The sequence below is a fragment of the Phocoena sinus genome, chromosome 19 (genome assembly GCF_008692025.1).
Source record: "Phocoena sinus isolate mPhoSin1 chromosome 19, mPhoSin1.pri, whole genome shotgun sequence".
In the NCBI taxonomy this organism is placed as follows: Eukaryota; Metazoa; Chordata; class Mammalia; order Artiodactyla; family Phocoenidae; genus Phocoena; species Phocoena sinus.
The window spans coordinates 17,721,067-17,745,442 of NC_045781.1; the positions used below are offsets into that span (position 1 = coordinate 17,721,067).

General features: G+C 43.1%; 1 protein-coding gene across 4 annotated transcripts in view; it reads left to right on the top strand.

Annotated features, from left to right (window-relative positions):
• Window positions 1-24,376, top strand: part of CEP89 (centrosomal protein 89) — an 81,001-nt gene that overhangs the window by 46,287 nt on the left and 10,338 nt on the right. For 3 of the 4 annotated variants that reach the window (XM_032613756.1, XM_032613757.1, XM_032613758.1), the window contains exons 12-17: window positions 410-513; window positions 3,318-3,433; window positions 5,381-5,561; window positions 18,460-18,627; window positions 19,427-19,568; window positions 23,047-23,136. In XM_032613756.1, coding sequence (XP_032469647.1) covers window positions 410-513; window positions 3,318-3,433; window positions 5,381-5,561; window positions 18,460-18,627; window positions 19,427-19,568; window positions 23,047-23,136 — 801 coding nt within the window. Of the gene's footprint in view, window positions 1-409; window positions 514-3,317; window positions 3,434-5,380; window positions 5,562-18,459; window positions 18,628-19,426; window positions 19,569-23,046; window positions 23,137-23,273; window positions 23,307-24,376 lie in introns of those variants that run through there. The other variant, XM_032613759.1, reaches the window with a different exon arrangement.

Here is a 24,376-nt window from a genome sequence, read left to right on the forward strand (position 1 = left end):
TCTGCCTTATTTTTTTCTTTTTTTTTTTTTTTTGCGCTATGTGGGCCTCTTACTGGGAAGCCCAGTGAGAAGGCAGGGAAGCCCATCTCTGCCTTTTTTATTCCCCTTTTTATCTTTTCAAATATTTGGCAGTTATAGAACAATGTTATCAAGTTAGGAATCGAACTAACTTGAGGTGCTTTTGTCCCTTGTTCTCTGCATGGTATGTGTCTCTTGTGTTTCCTCGCTAGACCGTGAGCCCCTCGAGGGCAGGCATTTGGTGCTGGTACCAAGTTTAAGGCTGCCGGTACTATGAGACTTTGCTTAAACGCCATTAACATTTGATTTTAGCCACAGCGACAGCATTAGAACTAAGAAATACAGAGATGAATGTATGTGTGTGTTACAGTTTACACAAATTTTGTTTCAGGGGGAAATGAGAACGTTTAAGATGAGAGTCCAAGAAGTGGTGAAAGAAAATGAAGAACTGCACCAAGAGCTGAATAAGAATAGCCTTGTCACCAGTGAGGAATGGCAAGTGGTGTTGTGTTTCTGGTATTTTGCTAATTAAGAAAAAGAAAAGATAATAGGAATAAACTTTATTAAATTGTCAAATATATATATATTTTAACTAAAACATTTTAATGGAGAGTTTCTAAGAAACTAATAAGGTGTAGTGAAAACTAGTAAATTATTCTAAACTTGTATTTTAAAGGCTACTTTAACACTTCTAAATAGGTTTATATATGTATATATATACACACATACATATATATATATACACACATACATATATATATATATTTGCTGTCTCCATTTTTTTTTTTTTTTTTTTTTTGCGCTACACGGGCCTCTCACTGCTGCGGCCTCTCCCGTTGCGGAGCACAGGCTCCGGACGTGCAGGCCCAGTGGCCATGGCTCACGGGCCCAGCCACTCCGCGGCATGTGGGATCTTCCCGGACCAGGGCACGAACCCGTGTCCCCTGCATCGGCAGGTGGACTCTCAACCACTGCGCCACCAGGGAAGCCCTGCTGTCTCCATTTTTATCTTCTGGGGTTGTATTTTTCTAGGACACTTTTCCCATCCCGAACCTGTTGAGTCGCATCCTTTCTTAGACCCCTCTGATGGCTCCCAGGGCTTTAGGACAGACAGTCCAGGATGAGGCCCTGCACTCCCAGCTCCTGCTTGCCCCGCCCCTTCCACTCCCAGACAGCTGAGCGCTGCCTCATTTCCAGCCTATTGTTGATGCTCTTCCCTCCCCCCGGAACACCCCTTCCTGCCCTCCTGTACCTCCGTTAGGGCCCTGCTCAAATGGTGCTAGTCAGTAGCTCTCCCTGAAGGCAGAGCGAATTGTTCCTTTGTCTCAGTTTCTGACTTGGCCCTAAACACACGCCCTGTCCTTGTACCTGCCATGCTGGGCCTACCTATGTGTCTTCACACCTGTCTCCCTCTTCTCCTTTGGGAGCATCTCAAGGGCAGGGCCATGTCCTGTTCATCTAGCATGGCAGCAACAGATGCCCATTCAGTGCACTTGAGAAAGTAAATGTCGTCAAGAGTCTAAAGGCAATACCCAAGCAGGACCAAGAAAGCAAAAGCTATTCAGGTATATCTTTTTTGCCTTGGGTAGGTATGTTATAGTTAATATTTTTTTAATGTCTTAACATCACTGAAAAAAATTAAATATGTCCCGAATGTGATATATAGAAATTTGGAATGGGGTCAACAGCATTCTTACTGATTTTACTTTACAGATTTTATGGCCACTGATGTGTCAGTTGGGACTGGTTGGGCAGCTACTGGATCCTGTTGTACTGTGGCTTCCCCTGTTGAAATTTGATTTTCTTCTGTCAGGGTTCCTTGTGTGTCTCCCCTCAAACCCTCCTTGAATAGTGCCCTAGAAAGCAGGTCAGCTGGGCTGCTTCCAGGCTTCCTCTCCCAAACCCTCAGATTCTTTCTCTAACCTTGTGTATAGTTGTAAGTCAAACCTGTTTACTTCTCGTTACGGTAAAAACAAATAAATAAAGAAAAGAAAGGCAGACCCCACTTTGAAATCCACATGCCCACTGTCTTCCCCAGTCCTGTTTATAAGACTTCAAAATATGCATCCTGCTCTAGCCTGGTGACCTGTGGCACAGGGTTGGGCTGCAGAAAGCTGTCAGTTCTGCTCGGGGCCTGTTGAGGCCCTGCGGCTGGCCTCCCCCTACTCTGAAGTCACTGTCCTCCAGCTGGGGCAGGACCGGGGCCTCACACCCTGTAGGCAGATCTCCTGCCACCCCGAAGCCCGTCCCAGTCGTGCCCTCGCCTGCCCCGCCTAGGCCGCTGCTCCCTGTGCCTGCGCAGGCGTGAGGTGCACTGCGTCCCGGTTCTCCTTAGTTTCAGATAATTTCTCGATGAACTTCTGGGCTGCAGCTAAACTCTACATTTCTTTCCCTAACTGCCTCTGACCAGCTGGGTAACCTCATGCTTAATGGACCTCGGTTTCTTTACCTATAAAATGGGAAGGAGAATTAAACTAAATTTGAGGTTTTGACCTTTTTTTTTTAGGAATGGGAGATCCCTTTCATTTAAAAAAGAAAGAAAAGGAGGAAGGGAGGGAGGGAGGAAGTCTGATTAGAAAGTCCAGAGTGGAGCTGCTCTGTTTGAGGCAGGCATGAGGAGGCTGGAACGGCCTGCCTAGGGGAGCTCCCCTGCGGGACAGCGTGGGGCCTTGTCGCCCCACAGGCCGGGCAGCTGGTAGGGACGCCTCCAGGTGCCGAGGAGCTAGTGCGCAGCCTCTGTTGAGGGAGGTAATCACTAGAGCTGGACTCCTTTCATCTTTTCTCCCTCCTTCCTGCACCTCACTTTTTTGAGTCTAAAGTGGAAAATTGAGATAATTTACTGGTTTACCATGTACCTCGGGCGGTAAACAATTAACTAGATGATTTCTAAGATCCCTTTAGCTCATTCTCACTGGATTTTGCGATCATGAGGTTGAGCTGAGCTGGGATTTACTTTGCACCAACTGTCAGGGTACGGTTTGCGCAGGTGAAATTCAACCTGGGGGGGTTCAAGCGGGGCGTTTTGTACATGGGAGTTTCTATTCTCTTCTTTCTACTTTTGTATATGTTTGAAATTTTACATTTTAACAAGTTACTAAAGCAGTTCGTAATTCACACTTCCTTTCTGTCCTTTCCCTCAATTTAATGGAAATGGCAAGACTCACTATGTTAATAACATGTTTAGCATTAAAACATGTCATTACCTACAACACATTTGATGCTTTCTTTTAGACTCAGGAGTGCCTCTGTAATCATTCTGCACCTGAATGTCAGTATTTAATTTTGTAAATCAATTGTAGGCGTCAGCTTCAGACTCAAGCAGAACTGGTTTTAGAGGAAAACAAGTTGTTGATAGAGCAGTTGGAGATTCAGCAAACAAAAGCCAAGGACACGCACCAGGAGCGTCTCCAGGAAGGTGAGCGGTCCTTCCCGCGAGTGGTGGTGATGCTGTGACGTCGCCATTGTGTCATTTTACACTGGTGCCACCCCCAACGCCACTTGAAGACACTGGAAGTCATGTTTTTTAGAACATGTTCTTTACTGACGGGCAGCTGTTTATGTTATAGCATATCCAGCCATCACCCGTGACGCGCTGACTGCTTTCTCTTAGACTCTACGGTGTCGAGTTACTCTCTTTTGTAAATCAGTTGTGGATGACAGCTTTAGAGTGAGCAGAACTGAGTTTTGGGGAAAACAGTGTGCCACGTAACTGGGAAAAATCGTGTGAGATGAATATTTGAAACAACACGAGGACACGTTCCCCAAAATTCGTTGAATGAGTAAATGAGTAGGAACCATTGACTCTCTAAACAGTTTCTCTGTGCTCTCGCCCTTCCTTCAGCGCTGCAGGCGCTGCCGTAGCTTAAATCTCCGTCAGATCCTTTCTGTGAGCGCCTCCTCTCCCCACGTGTCCCGCCCTGCCGCCCCATCCCAGGAGCCTCACAGCGTATGACAGTGGACTTTGTAGTGGCCAGACTGAGTCATTTGTTCCACTTCGATTAAACCCAAAACTTATGAGCACAAAAGAGAGTGGTATTTTTTTTTTTCTTTGACTTTACTGATTTTTCTTTTCTGGTGAAGAACAATGTAGGACAGGAGGCCAAGATACAAGCTGTCTTCTGTGAGCCAGCATGAGTCCTTTCTGTTTCCCCTCCTGCACCTGTTATTCAGCGGCTCCCCTTTCCACACCACGCAAGAGTCTGCTACCAGCCCCTGCTGTAGCTGAAGCTGCGGGGCTGGCGCTTGGCTTGTGTCTGCCGGCCAGACCGGATCCGCGGTGAGAGCAGCTCTCGATCCAGCAGGAGTTTCCTCCCCATGGACTGAGCCGGCACAGGAGTAGCTGCCTTTGTCCTGGCATTGCTTGGGGTGGAGGGGAGACAAAGCCTCAAAGATCAGAGACGACAGGGAAATTAATTTCGTATTTACTGAGCTGACTCTCAAACACAGCAGATCTAAACAGGTAGGATGATTATTTTGGCCTGTGTGATTCAGTCAGCTGCCCATGTTATTTTCCCATTTCCCAGAAACAGCTATTCATTTCGATCAACTAAATGTTTTCACAGAACAGAAGGATTTATAGTTCTATGCTGTAATACTTCTGAGTGCTAGTTTCAGCAGATGCCCAGGAAGTGTCTTAATATGACAATACTTCCGTGTCACTTAGGATGAAAATATCTATGATTTACTTTAGATGTAGGACACTAAACATAAAAAGTTAATGAAGAAAGGGAAGAAAAACAAATTCTGCCCTTAGTTGGGCCATACTTGATGTCCTTAAAATCTTGAAAATCTTGCAGTTTTAGGGACGACATCATGATGCACGCTTGTACATCTGTGTGTGACTTAAGGCTTCAGTCTTTAGAAAGTCAGTTCCTTGAAGACTGGAATCATGTCTTGTTAAATATTATATGTTTAACAATAATATCAGTGTATCGATCCCCAGTAAGAAAGTGTATATTGAGTGACTACTTAATATAGGGACAGTAATTGCTGAGTACAAAGGCTTTGGTATTAATTTCTAAATCGCCAGCACATTTTTTTAAGATCATCTTTTTTTTTTTTTTTTTTTTGCGGTACGCGGGCCTCTCACTGTTGTGGCCTCTCCCGTTGCGGAGCACAGGCTCCGGACGCGCAGGCTCAGCGGCCATGGCTCACGGGCCCAGCCGCTCCGTGGCATGTGGGATCCTCCCGGACCTGGGCACGAACCCGTGTCCCCTGCATCGGCAGGCGGACCCTCAACCACTGCGCCACCCGGGAAGCCCAAAGACCATCTTTTATAAGCTCTCACTAGTATTAGTAATCAGTAATCATGCTTTATTAGCTCTTCTGTACCAAGTCTTTATCCATCTATTTTGTGTTTCAGTTTCTAAACTGACTAAACAGCTAATGCTTCTGGAGACTAAAACACAGAGCCAAGAAAAGGAGCTAACTAAAAGTAAGGAGCAATTGGAAATTTTGCGGACGGAATGCCAGGAACTAAAACTACAGTTGGACAGCAAAGTTGCAATAGAAGTGCACACTTCAATTGTAAATGAATTAAAAAGGTAAGGACTCAGTGTCTTTTCAAGCATTAATGTGTCACCATGCATGTTGTTATAAGCAGGTAGAGAGAGGGTGCTCCCTCTTTTTTTGAGTCATTTCGCTACACCAGCACAGGAGTCCCAGACTAAGAATGGTAAATATTTTATTAAAGTAGAACAAGGCCGTCCTTGAGGGCTGTGGTCTACAGTTTCTGTGTATGTGTATGATTTTTTCCTCTACTGTTCCAGCCGCTCTTGTTTTCAGAGGTGAAATGAAAGGATAGAACCATAAAAGGAAATACAGTGCAGCCATTAAACATGATGTCACAGAAGAATATTTTTGACATTGGAAAATAGCCACAATATATTTGTAAGTGAAGAGATTAGGTTACAAAACAGTATGTACAGAATGATTGCAATTTTATTTAAAAAGAAAAAAGGGGGGCTTCCCTGGAGGCGCAGTGGTTGAGAGTCCGCCTGCCGATGCAGGGGACACAGGTTCGAGCCCCGGTCCGGGAAGATCCCACATGCTGCGGAGTGGCTGGGCCCGTGAGCCATGGCCGCTGAGCCTGCGCATCCGGAGCCTGCGTGTACGGAGCCTGTGCTTTGCAACGGGAGAGGCCACAATAGTGAGAGGCCCGCGTAACGCAAAAAAAAAAAAAAAAAGAAAAAAGGTGTGTGTGTGTGTGTGTGTGTGTGTGTGTGTGTGTGTGTGTATTAAGCTGACCAACCATCCCAGTTTGCCTGGGACTGAGCGGTTTCCCAGGATGCGGGACTTCTTGTGTTAACGAAGATGACTGGGACGAGTTCATCACTCTTGTGTGTGTATGTCTGTCTGTGTCTGTATAATTACATATATGTGTATAAAATTACTTATATTCCATACGTACATAGAGAAAGGATTGGAAGAATGGAAAAATAGTAATAGAAATTATCTTTGGCAGGTGAAATTATAGATGTATCAGCAGTCAGTGTTCTCCAAAGAAACAGCCAATAGGATATGTATAGGATATGTATATATATATTTGGAGACAACGAGAGAGATTTATTTTAAGTAGCGGCTCATGCAGTTGTGAAGGCTGGCAAATCCAGGCTCCATAGGGCAGCCCAGCTGGCTGGGGACTCAGGCTGGAACCTGAGACTATGTTATAGTGTCGAGGCAGAATTCTTTCTTCTTTGGGAAACCTCAGTTTTTGCTCATAAGGTCTTCAACTAATGGGATGAGGCCTGCCCACGTTATCAAGGATAATCTCCCTTAAAGTCAACTGACTGAGATGTTAGTCACGTATACAAAATACCTTCACAGAAACATCTAACGAGTATTTGACCAAACAGCTGGGCACCATAGACTAGCCAAGTTGGCACATAAACTTAACTGTCATAATGAGTAATGTAATGTAAATTTTCTCGTGTTTTCTCTGCTTTCCAAGTGTTCTGTTATGAATGCATATGACTTTTGTAATAGAGAAGAAATAATTTTTTAAATGGTGGGGCTTTCAGCTCAAGGTGGTTGATGTGGGGGGAATAAATGAGTTAGTGCATACAAAGTGCTTAGCTTGGTGTATCAGTAAATGCGGAACATAAGAAGTACAGGAACCCAGTGTTTTGACTATACTATTGCATGCTGTCTGGGCCAGGTCTGTACTTTACTTTTCTGTTCCCGTAGAGGAAGGAAATTTTTTTGAAGTCATATTCATCTTTATGATTTTATTTTCCTCAAATACCCACTCCTGTGGCTCATTTTTTTTTTTTTATGGATGCGTCATAACCACATATCGTAATAGCCCCCTAGAGGTGAGTATAAAAGGTATAAAAAATTTCTGAAGGAAGCCACTAATTGGCAGTGGGAGTGAAGGCAATGGGAGATGTGGTCATGGAAGAAACAAACAGGTCACCAAATCTCTTTTAAGTGGAAACTGGGTCAGGAGTGTAGTGGCTCGGAAGGCACTGGACTGGGAGGTGTTTCCTGCTAGTCTCAGCCTGTCAGTAGTGATGCTGTCTGATAGAAATGCCTGAAGCACTCACCTGGGCCATCCTACTTGTGGCGAGCTACCCCCTCCCACCCCAGCCCCACCCAAGTGTTGTTTTGGCTGGGCCCGGCCCTTACCGTTCTTGTTCTGATTGTAAGATGCACCCCAGCAGCACCATCAGGAAACGCTGAAGAAACAAGTTTCATTCCTCACAGGTCCTGGAGGGTTCACGGTACACCTGGGGCCACACAACAAGGTCGAGGGTAGAGAGAGAGACAGCACAGACCTGAGATTCTGCCCTTTTTGGGGTCAAGGGTGAAGTGCCTAGGGTTTCACGGGTTCACTCTTTACCGGCGAAAGCAGGAATTTGGGTGCAGGAAGGGGGCCACTGAAGCGGTCAGTACCTAGGGCACCCAGAGCTTTCTAAAAGGGGAACCTTATGGGTAAGACGGCCTGGCTGTTTGTCTAGTTGTGTGACCGGCAGTATGTTTATTCGAGAAGCATGTCTTTGAAATGGAAGCCTCAGATCAAAAGCTTAATGTCAAGCACTTACACCACAGTCAGAAAAGCCGATTGTCAGGTTCTTACGCTCCAGGAGGGAAAGACTTGGTGCCGGCTTTTTGCTGAGAGGCTTTGGACTCCGAGTTGACAGGTGGGGTAAGGAATAGAGGAATGAGGAGGGTGGAGGTGGGGGAGTGTTGAGCGTGTTGGCGCTCTTGGAAGGGGCAGTGTTTGCTTGGAGAGGAAATCTGTAACGTGGGAAGAGGGGCATGGATTCATCAGAGACGGAATATATGAATTCAGGGAAGTGTGTATAGGCGGTAGGTACCAAGACCTGGTAGAAAAATAGGCAAAATAAGGAGAAGGAAACCCAGGGTGTTTCGGTCTGGGCTACTCCACACAGGGGCCAAGGACATCTTGGAGCCAAGGACACCTTGGAGTTAGGCTAAAGGTGACAGAAGGGCCTCTGGGGCTTCAGTGCACTTGCCCTCTGGTTGCCTCAGTGAGGGGGAGCCCTTCCCATGCTGCTGTCATAATAGAGATAACGCCACATACAAAAGAGGAATTATTAACCAGCAGCAGAGCGGCTGTTGAACTAGCTCCTACAATGGGGGTGAGTCTGAGTTAGGAAAGGGTTGTACCTCAGGCAAAGGTGAGGTCATGAAGAAAAGATTTTTATTGATGTAGAAAAAGGTTGGGTTGAACCTCTGCTCAGTGAGCTTCTAGGTATGGTGCATATGTGTTGTTCTCCTATCCTGTTGAAGGCAGTGCAGATAATAAACCCAGAGTGGCTTATCCATTCTGTCTTGCTTGTTCTGCTTATTGGCAACCATGCCTGGAAGGAACTGTGATGCAGGAAACGGCAGAAGCTTATTTTCCTAGTGAACTGTCCAGCTGGCTTAGACTTAGACTGGTGGTTACAACTTGAAGCTTCGATTGCTCTTTGCTTTTACTATCGCCTAGAAAGCTCGAGCTTACCCGGCTTGGGTGATGGGAGAGAAACGGGGTGTCAACCTACGTCACTAAAGAAATTTAGCAAACTCTTTTGGGGAGAGCTAAGGGTTTGCAGTGACTAGTGGTATCTGCAAAAGGCAAGCCTTCCTTATCCTGGTTTTTGGGGGGTCCTGTATCCTAAAGTGAAGCCAACTATTCACATAACTCACCTACACAGATGGAGTCCTGGTCATCAGTCAGCAATGTGTCTGCTCAGGACAGAACAGTCCCCTGCTACAGCGCACACCAAATACCCAGTCTTCATCCTAAAGTAAGAACAGGCGGCTAGATGTGACCAACAGCAAGGAGCATTGGGTGTAGGGGGGAAATTGCAACGGAGGGGACTTAGGTGAGCAGAGAAACTCACTTCAAAGGAAACTGAGATTACACAGGGAATTGAGGAGAGCTTTTTGGCGGTGCCAGGCGGCTTGCGAGATCTCAGCTCCCCAACCAGGGATTGAACCCAGGACCTTGGCAGTGAAAGCCCGGAATCCTAACCCACTAGGCCATCCGGGACCTCCCAAGGAGAGTTTAAAAGAATAAAATGCCATGGCAAAAAAAAGTGTAATCACTAAATAAGAAAAATTAAAAATGATTACCAGAATTTTCAAAAAACATCAGTTGAAGGGCTGAAAGAGAAATTTGTGGATTCACCTAGAACATCAGGAAACAAACAGTTGGGAATGGAGAGAAAAGATAGCAGATGGAAGACCCATCCAAGAGGTGCAGCCTCAGATCGTCAGGAATCACAGAAAGATTAAAGAAAATGGAAAGAGAGGCATTAATAGTTGAAGGGCATTTCCAGATCCCTGAAGCCGTTGATTAAAAGGACCCACAGAACCCAAAATTCTCAGGCAAAGACTATACAACAGCTGGTGGCTGTGTGCTTAAAGAAAGAAAAGACAAGCTCCAAATTGTCTTCAGGGAACTCTAAAACGTGACAGTAGTGGGTTTGAAAAGGAAGAAATAGAATTTTTAGAACTGAAAAATAACAAACTCAGTGGATGGGCTTAACTACAGATTAGATACAGCTGAATTGTGAAATAGTGAACTGAAATAGGTCAGAAGCAAAACTAGTTTGGGATGACACAGAGTGTTCAAAGGTTGAGGTAACACTAGATTGGAGACAAGAATCAGCATAGGGATATATTTAAATCAAAAGGAGTGGTTAGAGATAGGATAGCTGAGAGTCTTCCCCAACCAAACAAATGATACATGGTTTGTGCTGGCCCGACGGGGACAGTTTCCTTCGGAGGAGTTCAGCGGCAGCAGGCTCTTAACAGGGGTGCTGTGGTCCCTTAGATGGTAGCTTCAGAGCGCTGGATACAAGCAAAGCCTGGATGACCTAGGATTTTATTACCAGAAAAAATCCCTTTCAGAAGTGAAGTCAAATAAGGGTATTTTCCAACCCAAACTGAGTGTCATCACCAGCAGACCTGCATTAAAGGCAATTCTACAGGAGGGTATAGAAGGCATAAGTCTGGAGGAGGAAAGTAACTCAAGGTGGGACATCTGAGAAGCAAGGTGGAACTAAAATACAGTGGTAAATTTGTGGATAAATGTAAATGAACATTGATTCTATAAACCAATAATGATAATATCTTTGGGGACTTAAAAATACGTAGAATTAAAATGTACAACAGAAAGAGCATATAATTAGTGAGGGTGGTAAATGGGATTTGTGTTCTAAAGTCTGTATCATTCAGAAGAGGATAAAGGTGTTGATTATAGTTTGAAAATACGCATGATGAAATTTCTGGGAACAGAATCTGTTTAACTTCTAAACTAGTATAGGGAAAGAAAGAATGATTTTTTTAAAAAGTAATGCAAATGATGTCAAGAAAAGGTAGAACAAGTGGGAAAACAGGAAACACAAAATAAAATGTTAGATTTAAAAGCAAATGTATCGGTAGTAGGGAAAGTGAAATAGAGAAGCTCATCACTCACAGGTCCTGGAGGAGGTGCACAGCACTCCTCGCGGGGCCACGTGGGAGGTCAAGGCAGGTGCAGGCAGAGGGAAGCCGCAGGACCTGAGGCACATGCCTTTATTAGGGTCCGTGGGTGGAGTGCTTTGGGCTTCCTGGGCTAAGGCCAATTGGTCAGTTCAAACCAGAAAAGAGCAGGGTTTTGGTAGGGTTCAAGGGGGAGAGGGGGTTCTTACCTAAAGGGTGCATGAGGGGAAGGCCCTGCGAGGTGAGGAAGGAGGGTCGTTGGGGGAGTCATATGAGAAACGTACATTGACTTGTGACTCTGCTGGCTGTTATAGGGCCTGCGCTCCAGAGCGGGGCTAGTGTCTGTTCAAGACCCCTGCAGGCCTCTTGGCCACACAAAATGGATGCTAAGGCAGCAGTATCACGGAGTAGTTTACCAAAACTCTCAACAGCAACTCTGTGTTGTCGTTAAGATATACATCTCAAACATAAGGACACAGAAAGTTCAAAAGTAAAAGGACAGAAAGAGTTATACTACTCAAACACGAACCAAAAGAAAGGTGGTAAATTATATTAACATCTGACAAGATAAATGTTAAGGTAAAGACTCCACATAACAAAGAGGATCAATTCATAGAGATAAAAGTTTCAATCCATCAACTAGATGCACCTAAAAATAAGTTCGTGCCAATACATTTGGAAATTTAGATGAAATAGTCACATTCGTTGAAAAATATAACTTGTCAAAACTGACTTATAAAGAAAAAGAATACCTGAATATTCCTTTAGTCATTAAAGAAATTGAATCCAGAGATCTTCCCTTGAAGAAAACTACCGGCCTAGATACCTTCACAAAGGAGCTCTAAAAATATTCAAGGAGGAAATAATTCTAGTCTTACCTAAACACTTCTTAAAGAACAGAAAAAGAGTTAATGCTCTCTAATTCATTTTATGAGGTAAATATAACCTTGATACCAAAACCCAACAATGATGGTAGAAAGGAAAATTACATTTCATTTTCACTCATGAATCTAGATGTAAAAACTCTAAAAACAGTATTAGTAATAGATGTGAACTTCTTTAATGGTTCTGCTGAAAAATAAAACTACAGTAAATGTCACTCTCAGTGGTGGAATGTTGCAAGCTTTCCTATTGAGACTGGAAACAGTGCAGAGATGCCCTCTGATACCATTTCTAAACAGCATAAACAGCATTGGTTACTAAATGGTAACTAGTGCACATGGCAAGAAAAAGAAAATTATAAAGTTTGGGAAGAAAGAAATAATGGTGTCATTATTTATAGATGATAGAATTCCATATGTAGAAAACAGATCTACAAATAAATCGTTAGAAATAATAATAGACTTTTGCACTACGGTAATCGGAACAGCGTGTTATTGGCACAAAAATAGAAATGCGGATCGATGGAACAGAAGAGAGAGCCCAGAAATAAACCCACACACCTATGGTCAATTAATCTTTGACAAAGGAGGCAAGAATATACAATGGGAAAAAGACAGTCTCTTCAGCAAGTGGTGTTGGGAAACTTGGACAGCCACATGTAAATCAGTGAAGTTAGAACACACCCTCTCACCATACACAAAAATAAAACTCAAAATGGCTTGAGGACTTAAACATAAGACGTGACACCGTAAAACTCCTAGAAGAGAACATAGGCAAAACATTCTCTGACGTAAATCATACCGAGGTTTTCTAAGGTCAGTCTCCCAAGGCAGTAGAACTAAAAATGAAAGTAAACAAATGGGACCTAATCAAATTTACAAGCTTTAGCTCAGCAAAGGAAACCATAAACAAAATGAAAAGACAGCCTACAGAATGGGAGAAAATATTTGCTAACGATGCAACCCTCAAGGGCTTAATTTCCCAAATATACAAACAGCTCATACAACTCAGTAACAACAACAACAGCAACAAAACCCAACTGAAAAATGGGCATAAGACCTAAAGAGACATTTCTCCAAAGAAGACATACAAATGGCTAATATCCACATGAAAAGATGCTCACCATCGCTAATTATTAAAGAAATGCAAATCAGAACTACAGTGAGGTACCACCTCATGCTGGTCAGAATGGCCATCGTTAGAAACTACAAATAACAAATGCTGGAGAGGGTGTGGAGAAGAGAGAACCTTCCTACAGTGTTGGTGGGAATGTAAGTTAGTGCAGCCACTGTGGAAAACAGTATGGAGGTTCCTCAGAAAATTAGAAATAGAATTACCATATGATCTAGCAGTCCCACTCCTGGGCATATATCCAGACAAAACTAGAATTCTAAAAGATATATGGACCCCTAAGTTTATAGCAGCACTATTCACAATAGCCAAGACATGGAAACAACCTAAATGTCCAACAACAGATGAATGGATAAGGAAGATGTAGTACATATATACAGTGGCATACTACTCAGCCATAAAAATGATAACAAAATAATGCCATTTGCAGCAACATGGATGCAACTAGAGATTATCATACTAAGTCAGTCAGAAAGACAAATACTCTATGATATCACTTATATGTAGAATTCAAAAGATGACACAAATGAACCTGTCTTATCTGTGAAACACAAACAGAATCACAGACATAGAGAATAGACTGGTGGTTGCCAAGGTGGAGGGGGGTGGGAGAGGGATAGATTGGAAGTTTGGGGTTAGCAGATGCAAACTGGTTTATATAGAATGGATAAACAACAAGGTTCTACTGCATAGCACAGGGAACTATATTCAATTCTGTGATAAAGCATAATGGAAAAGAATATGAAAAAGAATGTATATGCGTATAACTGAGTCACTTAGCTGTACAGCAGTAATTAACACAACATTGTAAATCAACTATGCTTCAATAAAAATAGAAATAATAATGAATTTTTGCAACATTGGTAGAAACAAAGTCAATTTATAAAAATCAATTGTATTTCTTTGTAGGAATAAATATGTAGAAAATGAGATTTTGAAAAAGACCCCCCCCCCCCAAAAAAGGGAAAGAAACGAGGAAGGAAAGGGCTATCTACAAAGCATCACAAATAGAAAGGAATAGAAAGATTCACAGTACTTTTATTGGAAAAATCATTAAACTTTATTGATAATTTCACTGGGTAAAGATTCCAAGTTGATGGGTTTTGGGTTTTGGGTTTTGGAGCTTTTTCCCATTCAGTTTAAAGGTGTTCTCTATAGCCTTCTGTCTTGCATTGTGTCTAATGAAAATCTGCACAGGTTATTATCTTTGTTCTTCTGAACAGTGATATGTCTTTTCTCTTCGGCTTCTTCTAATAATTTTCCTTTGTTGCTGGTTTTTAGCATTTACTTAGGATGTACCTTGGTGTGGTTTCTTTATGTTTATTCAGCTTTAGGTTGATTGAGCTTCTTGGGCTGTGGATATATATTTTTCATCAGATTTGGACATAATTTAGCTGTTATTTCTTCCATATTCTTTTCTATTTTTCCTTCTCTCATCTCTCCTCCTGGGACCACTTGATACTGTCTCATGGGCCTCTGATGCTCCGTCCATTTCTTTTTCCTGCTCTTGTTTCTCTCTGTGCTTCAAATGGGTAGTTTATATTGCTTGTCTTCCAGTTCACTAATCTTTTCTTCTGTAGCGTCTAATCTTTTTATTCTCATCCAGCGTATTGTTTACCTCTTCCACTTGTTTTTTTCCATCACTAGAAGATCCATCTGAGTCTTTTTTGTAGTTTTCATTTCTCTCCTCCCCATGCTGTTATTCTCTATTATATGCCATCATCTCTCTGACTTCTGCATCCGTTCTGTTGATTATTTTTTTCCCTCTTGATCATGGACCCTATTTTACTGCTTATTCCCATGCTTGATTGGATATTGACTATTGTAGATTTTGTGTTGCTGGATGCTAGATTTAGTGCATCGCTTTGAATAGTGTTATATTTTGTCCTAGTGCACACTTACGTTACTAGACAGTAGTTGGATTCTTTCAAAACTTGCTTTTGTTAGGGTAGGCCCAAAGCAGCCTTTAGTCAGGGCTAGTTTAGCCCTACTACAAAGGCAGTAAGACCCTTCTGAGGGTTATCGCCAATCTCTCTTATGTGATAAGGTCTTTCTACTCTGGCTGGTGGACCCCTGCACTATTCCCAGTTCTTGGTGAATGTCAGGAATTATTCTGCCTCCTTGTTTCTCGTGGTTCTTTCCTCGGCCTCAGGTAGTTTCCTCTCATACATGTGCAGATCAGTAGTCAGCCAAAGACTGGTGGTGAGCCCGCCTAAAGATCTCCAGAGCCCTTCCTCTCTCCCTGTCGCTCCCTCCTCTCTGCCCACAACTTTTACCTGCCTTGGCCTCTCTGATCTCTGATCTCTGACTCCTCAACTCAGCAAATCCACTGGGTTTGGTTTGGGTTTTCCCTTCCTGTACTGCAGCCAGGCAGTAAGCTGGAGCAGTCATAGTACTCACCTTGTTATTTCCCTCTCAGGGATCACAGTCCTGTACTGCCTATTGTCCAAAGTCTGAAAACTGTTGTTTCTTATGTTTTGCCTGGTTTTCTAGCTGAATAAATCTGGTCTCTGTAACTCTGTCTTGGCTGGAAGCAGAAAGAAGTCTTTGTATTTTCAGTCTTCTTCTTTAACCCTTTATCGTAAATCCAGGTCAGTGTGTCCAGTAAAATAATAGTTAAATTATTTTTCAGTGAAATAGATGAATTCTGGTTTTTATGTATTCTTGAGTTACAGTTGATGAATTAATCTTAAAACTATAAATTGCTATGTATTCCTGCTGCACGTGACAAGTATACGGCCCCTACCACACGCTTCTCTCTGCAAACGTGACAACACCCGAGCTGCTCTTCAGCAGAGTGCGTGCACTCACCTCAGACTGCCCAGGTGTCACAGCAATGTTGAAATGCTATAGAAGTTTTGGAGCCATTTTCTCAACTTCTGTGCTTATCTTGTGGATGAGTAACAGACAGCTGGAGACTGCCCATCTGATCCATCTGAGGACCACACTTTGAGTCGCACTGCCCTAGAGAATCCTGCAAGTGTGTGTGCAGAATATAGCCCAAGTGACTGTCAACAGGAAAACGAATGTGTAGTGTTTGGTGTACTGATACAATGAAATATCCTATAGCCACACAAAAAGACGGGTGAGTCTTATAGGCGTAATGGCACTAAAGTACATATAGTCCCTTTGTGCACCTGTTAATGGGTCTTGGTTCCCTTTATATCTGGTTCCAATTCTGGCAAACTGAACTAAGCTGTAGTGATGCATAGATAGACGGTGACACTATAGAGATGATTAAGGAGGGACTCTATGACTGGGGGCGTGGGAGGGAACACATGGGAGTGTCTGGGGTACCAGAAGTGTTCTGTTTCTTGACCTGTGTGGTAATTATGTGGGTGTTCACTATAATTGTTTGTTAAAATATGCATTTACCGTTTGTATAGTTTTCTGTATTACGTTTCACAGTTTAAAAATTTAAGTCATGGTTTTTCACCAGAGGAACTAAAATCAGAAATGATCAGCAGAAGTTTCTTCTGGGGAGTGAGACTCTAGGGATAGAATAGGAAACATTTTATTAAAAAAAAATTTTTTTAATCAACTATTTCTCCCACCAAACATTAAGTGTTAACTTTTTGTATGTGTGTGCAAATTGTTTCCACCTTTTTTTGTTTGTTTTAAGAACTATATTGTTAGAAATACAGCTGAAGCCCCTTTTAACCACCATCCTTAGTCCCATTGTTTTCCCTGGCTTTCCAAAAGCAATCACTATCATAAACTCGGAATTATGTTTCCAATCTATTTTTTATTTCTACATGTATCCATGAATGACATAGTATTTTTTGGTGTGTTTTATGTGTTCATAAGTGAATTCATAATTTTAGTATCTTCGCTTTTTATACTCAATTTTCAAACATCTTTCCATGTTGAGATAGATACATAGAGTTTATTCTTTTTTTTTTTTTCCTTTGGCTGCATTGGTTCCTCATTGCTGCGTGCAGGCTTTCTCTAGTTGCGGCAAGCAGGGGCTACTCTTCATTGAGGTGCGTGGGCTTCTCATTGCAGTGGCTTCTCTTGTTGCGGAGCACCGGCTCTAGGTGCACGGACTTCAGTTAGTTGTGGCACACGGGCTCTGTAGTTGTGGCTCGCGGGCTCTACAGCACAGGCTCAGTAGTTGTAGCTCGCCAGCTCAGTTGCTCCAGTGCATGTGGGATCTTCCTGGAGCAGGGCTCGAACCCATGCCCCCTGCAATGGCAGGTGGATTCTTAACCACTGCACCACCAGGGAAGTCCGAGAGTTTATTCTTTTTAACTGCATGGTGGTATTCCATCATATGAAATACTGCATTTTACTTAGCCTATTAATGGAAGTTTAAATTGTTTCTAAGTTTGTTCCTTTAAGCAATGCCCCAGTAAACTTTCTTGTACGGTTTATCGGTTTCCCTAAATACATACCTAGAGGTGGCATTGTTTGGCCCTAGTGTAAATGCATTTTCTAGATTTTGACATATTGTTCTCTGAGGCGGCTGTGCACGCCCACCAGCACTTTCCCAGCATTTCCTATTGTCTTTGGTTGCTTTTCATTGTGAACTTTTTGACTGATTTTGTGAACTGATTGATTTTGGTGTCAGGTAAGTGGCAAAAATACCTTTAAATAAAATTCTAAACTCAAAACAAAATGCAGCAAAGAAAAAAGATAAAAGATGAGTTTAATTCAAACCCCAACTCTGTGGGTTTTGTCCAGGTGTGTCCTCTGCTCTTTGACTAACTAAAAGTAGTAAACTAGAAAGCAGTGGAAACTGGAAAATTCCTGACTGAGTGTTCAGGGAGCCAACCGAGGCTGGTCATTGAAATTGTGTGGCAAGTGAGGCAGACCCCAAACACATGCAGCGTGAGGCTTGTTCACTAGCTAGCCAGCCAGCAAGCCAGGAAGTAGTAAACCCCCCGTGGTACCCTGGGAGACCCCATCGCTCAGAATGCTGGGCAGCCTCTTGTGTGTGTGGCCCTACCTATTCGGTCTCAGTTATTTCGTGAAAATTGACCGAGAGAACCAGTGAAGGAATAACTCTTCTCTCAGGCATCATTTTGCCAGAATTATATATTGATTGTATGCCCTCCTTGTTTTTGTTTCTTTTATCGGAAAAACATAATTATTTTAGTATGAAATAAAATTTGTTTTAGCATTAGGATTTGAAGGAGGGGCAATTATAACTATGTAAAAAATTAAGCTGTCTTAAATTCTTTCTGGAGGGAGTATAAATAGGTGTGTATATATACACACACAGTACACATACACACACAGACATAAGCAAAAATGGTGGGCAGAAAAAGGGATTAGATCATTACCGTCAAAGCAGTGTGTACCAGCTACACCCTCTCTGCCGCCCTCTGGGAGCTCCCCACCAGCTCTGCCAGGGACTGGATGACGATGCTCCCACAGAGGCCTCCAAAGGGCCCACCCAGGCCGGAAGGCTGTGCTATCACTGCCTGGCAGTGGCTGCTTCATTTAACCTCGGTGTACTGGATACAGGCTTGTGATGTTTTTGTCCATCAGCCAGTTGCAGAAGAAAGAAGAGAAAGAAAACGCTGAGATGGAAGATTTGATGGAAAAGTTGGCAGCCCTGCAAGTGCAGAAAAAGAGCCTGCTATTAGAGAAGAAAAATCTGACGGCTAAAAACAAGGCGCTGGAAGCTGAACTCGAAAAGGCACAGAAAATAAATAGGTGGGTTTTTTTTTCTTAAGCTGTTTTTTTTTTTTAATAGTTAAAAAAGACAATTGAATATTCTATTTCATATTCTTTATCTTTTCTTTTTCTAATATTGGCAATGAAATGGAAAGGGATAAATGAGATTATTAAATACCAACATATAAAATATGACCAACATCGGGCTTCCCTGGTGGCGCAGTGGTTGAGAGTCCACCTGCCAATGCAGAGGATACGGGTTCGTGCCCCGGTCCGGGAAGATCCCACATTGCCGCGGAGTGGCTGGGCCCGTGAGCCATAGCCGCTGAGCCTGCGCGTCCGGAGCCTGTGCTCCGCAACGGGAGAGGCCACAACAGTGAGAGGCCCACGTACCGCAAAAAAAAAAAAACGTTAAAATATGACCAACATTATTGTTCAATTATGGTTGATAGTCATAATGCTGACCCGAGGACTCTGCAAGTTCTAGAAGTTCTTTACTAAGTGTTTCCCAAAAGTCTAATCCAGGGATTACTGGATTCCTTTTTCAAAAATATCTTTTAAAGAACACAAGCCAAAAAATTAATAGAATAATATGTATTAGTCTGTTAAGTGTGTTAAGCATTTTGTGATTCCTATTGACTTGGCTTGGAGTCAGTAATTATGCTTCCTTTAAATTCAGTTAGCTCTTCTCACCTTGAAACTAAATAGAAGATTTAGGTTGCTGCAAAATACACTTAAATGATAACATGCTTGCTATTTTTATAATACAGATATTCACTATGCCCTGGCCATGCAGGCTAATGAATTTTTTATTCCACCATTTGGGGGACCTCTCTAGGAGATCTCAAAAGAAAATTGATGTCTTCAAAAAGCAGGTGGAAAAAGCCATGGAGAACGAAATGTCTGCTCACCAGTACCTGGCAAATCTTGTTGTGCTGGCAGAGAATATAACCCAGGAACGTGACAATCTTATGTATTTGGTAAGTTTCCTCAGTTACTTCAAGTATGCTGCAAGTTAATATGCAAACATAATTTTAAAGGTCTTTGTTTTTAATGATCCATAAAAAGCTGCATCTTTTTACATTTCAACCATAAATTTTCAAGTTCTCCAAAATTTTATTTTTCAACCATCAGTGAAAAACATTTTTGAAAGGCAAATAACCCAAACTTTTAAATACTGGCAAATGATATTTTAGAAGGTAAACTCACGGAATCAGTCCATTCAACTGGGAACAGTAGTCATAAGGCCTCTATTACACACACAGGTGCATCTTTATATCCTCTCTGTAAAGTTGTCTTAAGGTAGTCCCTGTTTGAAGATGAAACGTAAGAATCCTAGACAGGTTAAATAGAGTTCATCCCAATGACACAGTTTGAAGGGCACAAAGAGGTAGCTCCAGGGGTACTCATCCCACATTGTTTCTAGTAGCACCAGTCCTGAGGAAGGGAATTGAGTCCATTATTGGTGGTCCCCAGATCAGCGGTCCCCAACCTTTTTGGCACCAGGGACCAGTTTCATGGGAGACAGTTTTTCCACGGACTGGGGTGGGGGGGGTGGTTTCGGGATGATGCAAGCGCATTACATTTATTGTGAACTTTATTTCTATCATTATTACATTGTCGTATATAATGAAATAATTATACAGCTCACCATAATGCAGAATCAGTGGGAGCCCTGGGCTTGTTTTCACTTGCCACTGCCTGTAGGGTTTTGATATGAGTCTGCAAGCAACTGATTTATTATGGTGTCTGTGCAGTCAAACCTCTCTGCTAATGATAATCTGTATTTAGAGCCACTCCCCAGCACTAGCATCAGTACCGCAGCCCCACCTCAGATCATCAGGCAATAGATTCTCATAAGGAGCGTGCAGCCTAGATCCCTCGTACGCGCAGTTCACAGTAGGGTTCGCGCTCCTATGGGAAACTAATGCCGCCACTGATCTGACAGGAGGCGGAGCTCAGGCGGTAGTGCGAGCGATGGGGAGCGGCTGTAAATACAGACGAAGCTTGGCTCGCTCGCCTATCACTCACCTCCTGCTGTGCAGCCCGGCTCCTAACAGGCCGTGGACCAGTACCAGTCTGTGGCCCAGGGGTTGGGGACCCCTGCCCTTGATGGTGGAGCGCTGCTCAGCCAGCAAGAGTGATGCTGTGGGCATGATCTCACATCTCCACGCTGATTTTAAAAGATGTCTACAGCAGGTTGTGCAGTTAAAGGAGACAGATGCTGTGCCAAGCTATGTGTTGAAAAAAGTCTGATAGAATTTACCACAAAATATAACAGTGAGTTAGATAACTGTATCTCCAAATGGTGAAATGACAGGTGATTTTTTTAAAAATCTTTTTTACCTATCTGCATTTTGTGATTTTTCTACTTTGAATACATATTGCTTATGTACATTTAAACATGTTTCTTTAAGCAGTGCTGCAAATCTCTGGTGGCATAGGATTAGAAGTAATAATTTAATGCATGTCATTCCAAGAGCCCAGCAGGCTTTCTGTAAGGGTCAGAAATCAGCCAACTTGGAGGTAACTCCACCCTTCCTCAGGGTGATTGAGGGGCAGAGAGTCTGTCAGGATGTGTCACAGGCTTATTCCCATCTGTTAGAAAGATGTTAAGTTCCTCCTTAGGAAAATGGACACAGGCTTTTAGCCATTGTTTACATAAGAGGACATATAAATAGTATACAGCTCTTGGGGCAAAATGTTGATCTTTACTTGTAATAAAAGAAATGCTAATTAAGCCAGTCTTGAGACTCCATTTTGCACTTATATTAATGTTACAAATTTTTAAAAAAATTATAGTAGTTGCTGGTAGGAGCATGGTAAGTGTGGCTATACATTACTGGTGATTTCTGAGCCCTTCCCCGAGTCTTTTAGAGGCAATTTGACTTTGACATGCCATGGTAGGACCCTTAAAAGCATTCAGACCTCCTGAACCAGTGGTAGTCCCCTCCTGAGAGGTCGCTATCCCAACCCAAGTGCTGAAGTCTCTGGCATGTTCTGTACCAGTGCTGAGTGCCCATTTCCTCTTCTGCTGTGTCTCCTGGGCTTACCCACTGGGATATCGAGGGCAACACAAAAGCTTGTTGAAAAATGGAAAGTGCCAAGCAAGCGCACTCATCCAGCAAGCACTCATGGGAACCTGGCTGCCTCGTGTCAGGACCATCTTGTGTACAGGGTGGGACATGCTCGTTCCCCCAGGAGGCAGGCCCTGTACCTCCTGTTTGGGCCAGAGAGCATCCCAGGCTCCCATGATGAAGTCAAGAGCCTCCTCGACCATCAGACGGTCCCCTTAGGCTCACTCCTCGTATTTGTGGACCCAGGATGGACACACAAATGGAGGCCATATACTGCTTGTCCAAATACTTAAAAGTTACAGATTAAGCCAACAGACTATTAATAAAATGTGTTCTCTTCTCCCGCCTTGACCTTTGTTATTTATGGCCTGAAAGCCAGGCTCAGATTTAGAATCTTCAGACCCTCCAGATGCGGGGGGAGCTGCTCTCAGCCTGCCCTGGCTCCACCCACCATGAGGGACCTCAGTGTGCACACGGACTGCTGTCCCCTTGGCCCTGCAGGCTCCTTGCCCCTGGCAGCCCCAAGACCAGCCTCTGTAGCTGGGGTTCGGGGGTGGTACTGGCTGCCTCTGCCCTGTCGTGGGACTGTTGGCCGTGCACCCTCACCTTACCCTGTCCTGGTCTCCTGGGCCTTGTGAGAGCCCCCTATATAGTAATTTATTGATACTGGCATCTTCATTTCAAATCCCTTTAGGATGGGTTTCCGTGTGACCTGCAGCAAGTTTAATTCCCTGGGTCTTAGTTTTCCTTTCTAGAAACTCACTTGTCACTACTGTACTACCTTAGAAGGAATGCTCACCTTTACTTTTTAAAAAAATTTTACCATTTGAAATGGTTAATTTATAGTGTGTAGTAGTCCATGTCCCATCTGGATATTAATCTAAATCATTCCACTTCAGTGACATCCCTCTTTGATCTACTGCCCGTCACATTTGGTTTGGAGAATGGCATTGTGTGTTCATCTCAAGTTATCCTTAGTTTTGTTAATTATTCAGATAGTCCAGTGAGAAGTTTATTTGCATGTTGGCAGTTGTTCCTTGGATATGATGGAAGGAATGGTATATTCCCCAAGAATAGAGAAGTGTCCTGGAAGCTCACATCCCCCTTGTTTGAGGGGCTCAGATTTTCCAGTTGTACCCAGAAGGGGCGCCCAGACTGCCGTTCCCGGCTCTTGCCCTCCTCAGCTGTTGGTCCAAGTTCTGCCCACAGCCCTCACACAGGGGATAGGAATCTGGAGGTGGGGGGCTGGAGAGGTGTCAGGCCAGGACGGGTGGCAGAATGGTAATACTCTTTGTAGTAATACTCTCAGCAGATGTTTTATTATTTTAATTTTCCTGTTAAACTAAGAGCCCATTGTTTTTCTTTTCACTTTACTCTGTAGGCTAAATGTTTAGAAAGTGAGAAGCATGGAGTTCTCAACAAAATCATTGAAGGCAATATTCGCTTGGGAAGGTTGGAGGAAAAAGTCAAGGTAAGTGGACATTTAGCCACTCCTAATGGGAATGGGCTTCCCCGGGTCAGATTTCCATGTTTAAGAAAATGACCCATTTTGCATGTGTGTATCACTGATCATCCACAGAGTAAAGCAGTATTGGGTTTCTCTGGCAGAAATAGCACCTCTCGGACTTCTCTGGTGGTGCAGTGGTTAAGAATCTGCCTGCCAATGCAGGGGACACGGGTTCGAGCCCTGGTCCAGGAAGATCCGACATGCCATGGAGCAACTAAGCCCGCGTGCCACAACTACTGAGCCTGTGCTCTAGAGCCCGCGAGCCACAACTACTGAGCCCGCGTGCCACAACTACTGAAGCCCACGCACCTAGAGCCCGTGCTCTGCAACAAGAGAAGCCACTGCGATGAGAAGCCTGCATGCAGCAATGAAGACCCAACACAGCCAAAAATAAATTAATTAATTAAATAAATTTTTTTTTTTAAAAAGCACCTCTCGGGACTTCCCTGGCAGTCCAGTGGTTAAGACTCCGTGCTTCCCCTGCAGGGGGCACGGGTTCGATCCCTGGTCAGGGGACTAAGGATCCTGCATGCTGTGTGATGCAGCCAAAAAAAAAATTAATAAGAAATAGCACCTCTCCGTTCATTAAGTAAACTTTAGTTCATCTGCACAATAAGATACCATGCAGCTGTTTAAGAACAAAAAAAGATAGAGAAATATCTCTAGGCTCTATCCTTGCTTTGTTATTTCTTCCAGAGACAACATCACCTTTCAACAGACTGCATAATTTATTGATTATGTTTGTTGGTTACTGTTTGTCTATTCTGACCAGAATAACAAGTGAAGGGATTTTTTCTCTTTTTCTGTTTTTGTTCACTGGTATATCCCAAGTACCTAGAATCGCACCTGGTGCATAGTATTCAATTAATTCAATAACTATTGGGGGAATTAAATAATATATTTTACAATTTAAAAAATGTAACAAGATCAAAGGCAGTATACAAAACAGTGTCTCAGCTCTGCATCCGAAAGGCTAGAAGGACTATACCACACTATTAATGATGGAATCTGCATAGAAGTATTATGAGTAATAAAGAGCAGTTGTAGTTTGTTCTTTTTTTTCCTGGTTTTCCTGTTGGCTTTTATTTCCCAAAGAGAAGGTCTGATCTTCAGAGCGGTTGGCCTTGTCTTGGGAATTTGTCTCATTACTGTTCATCTGAATAAGAGCAGTAAAAATAAAAAAGTTCCACCCAGTCACCCAGAG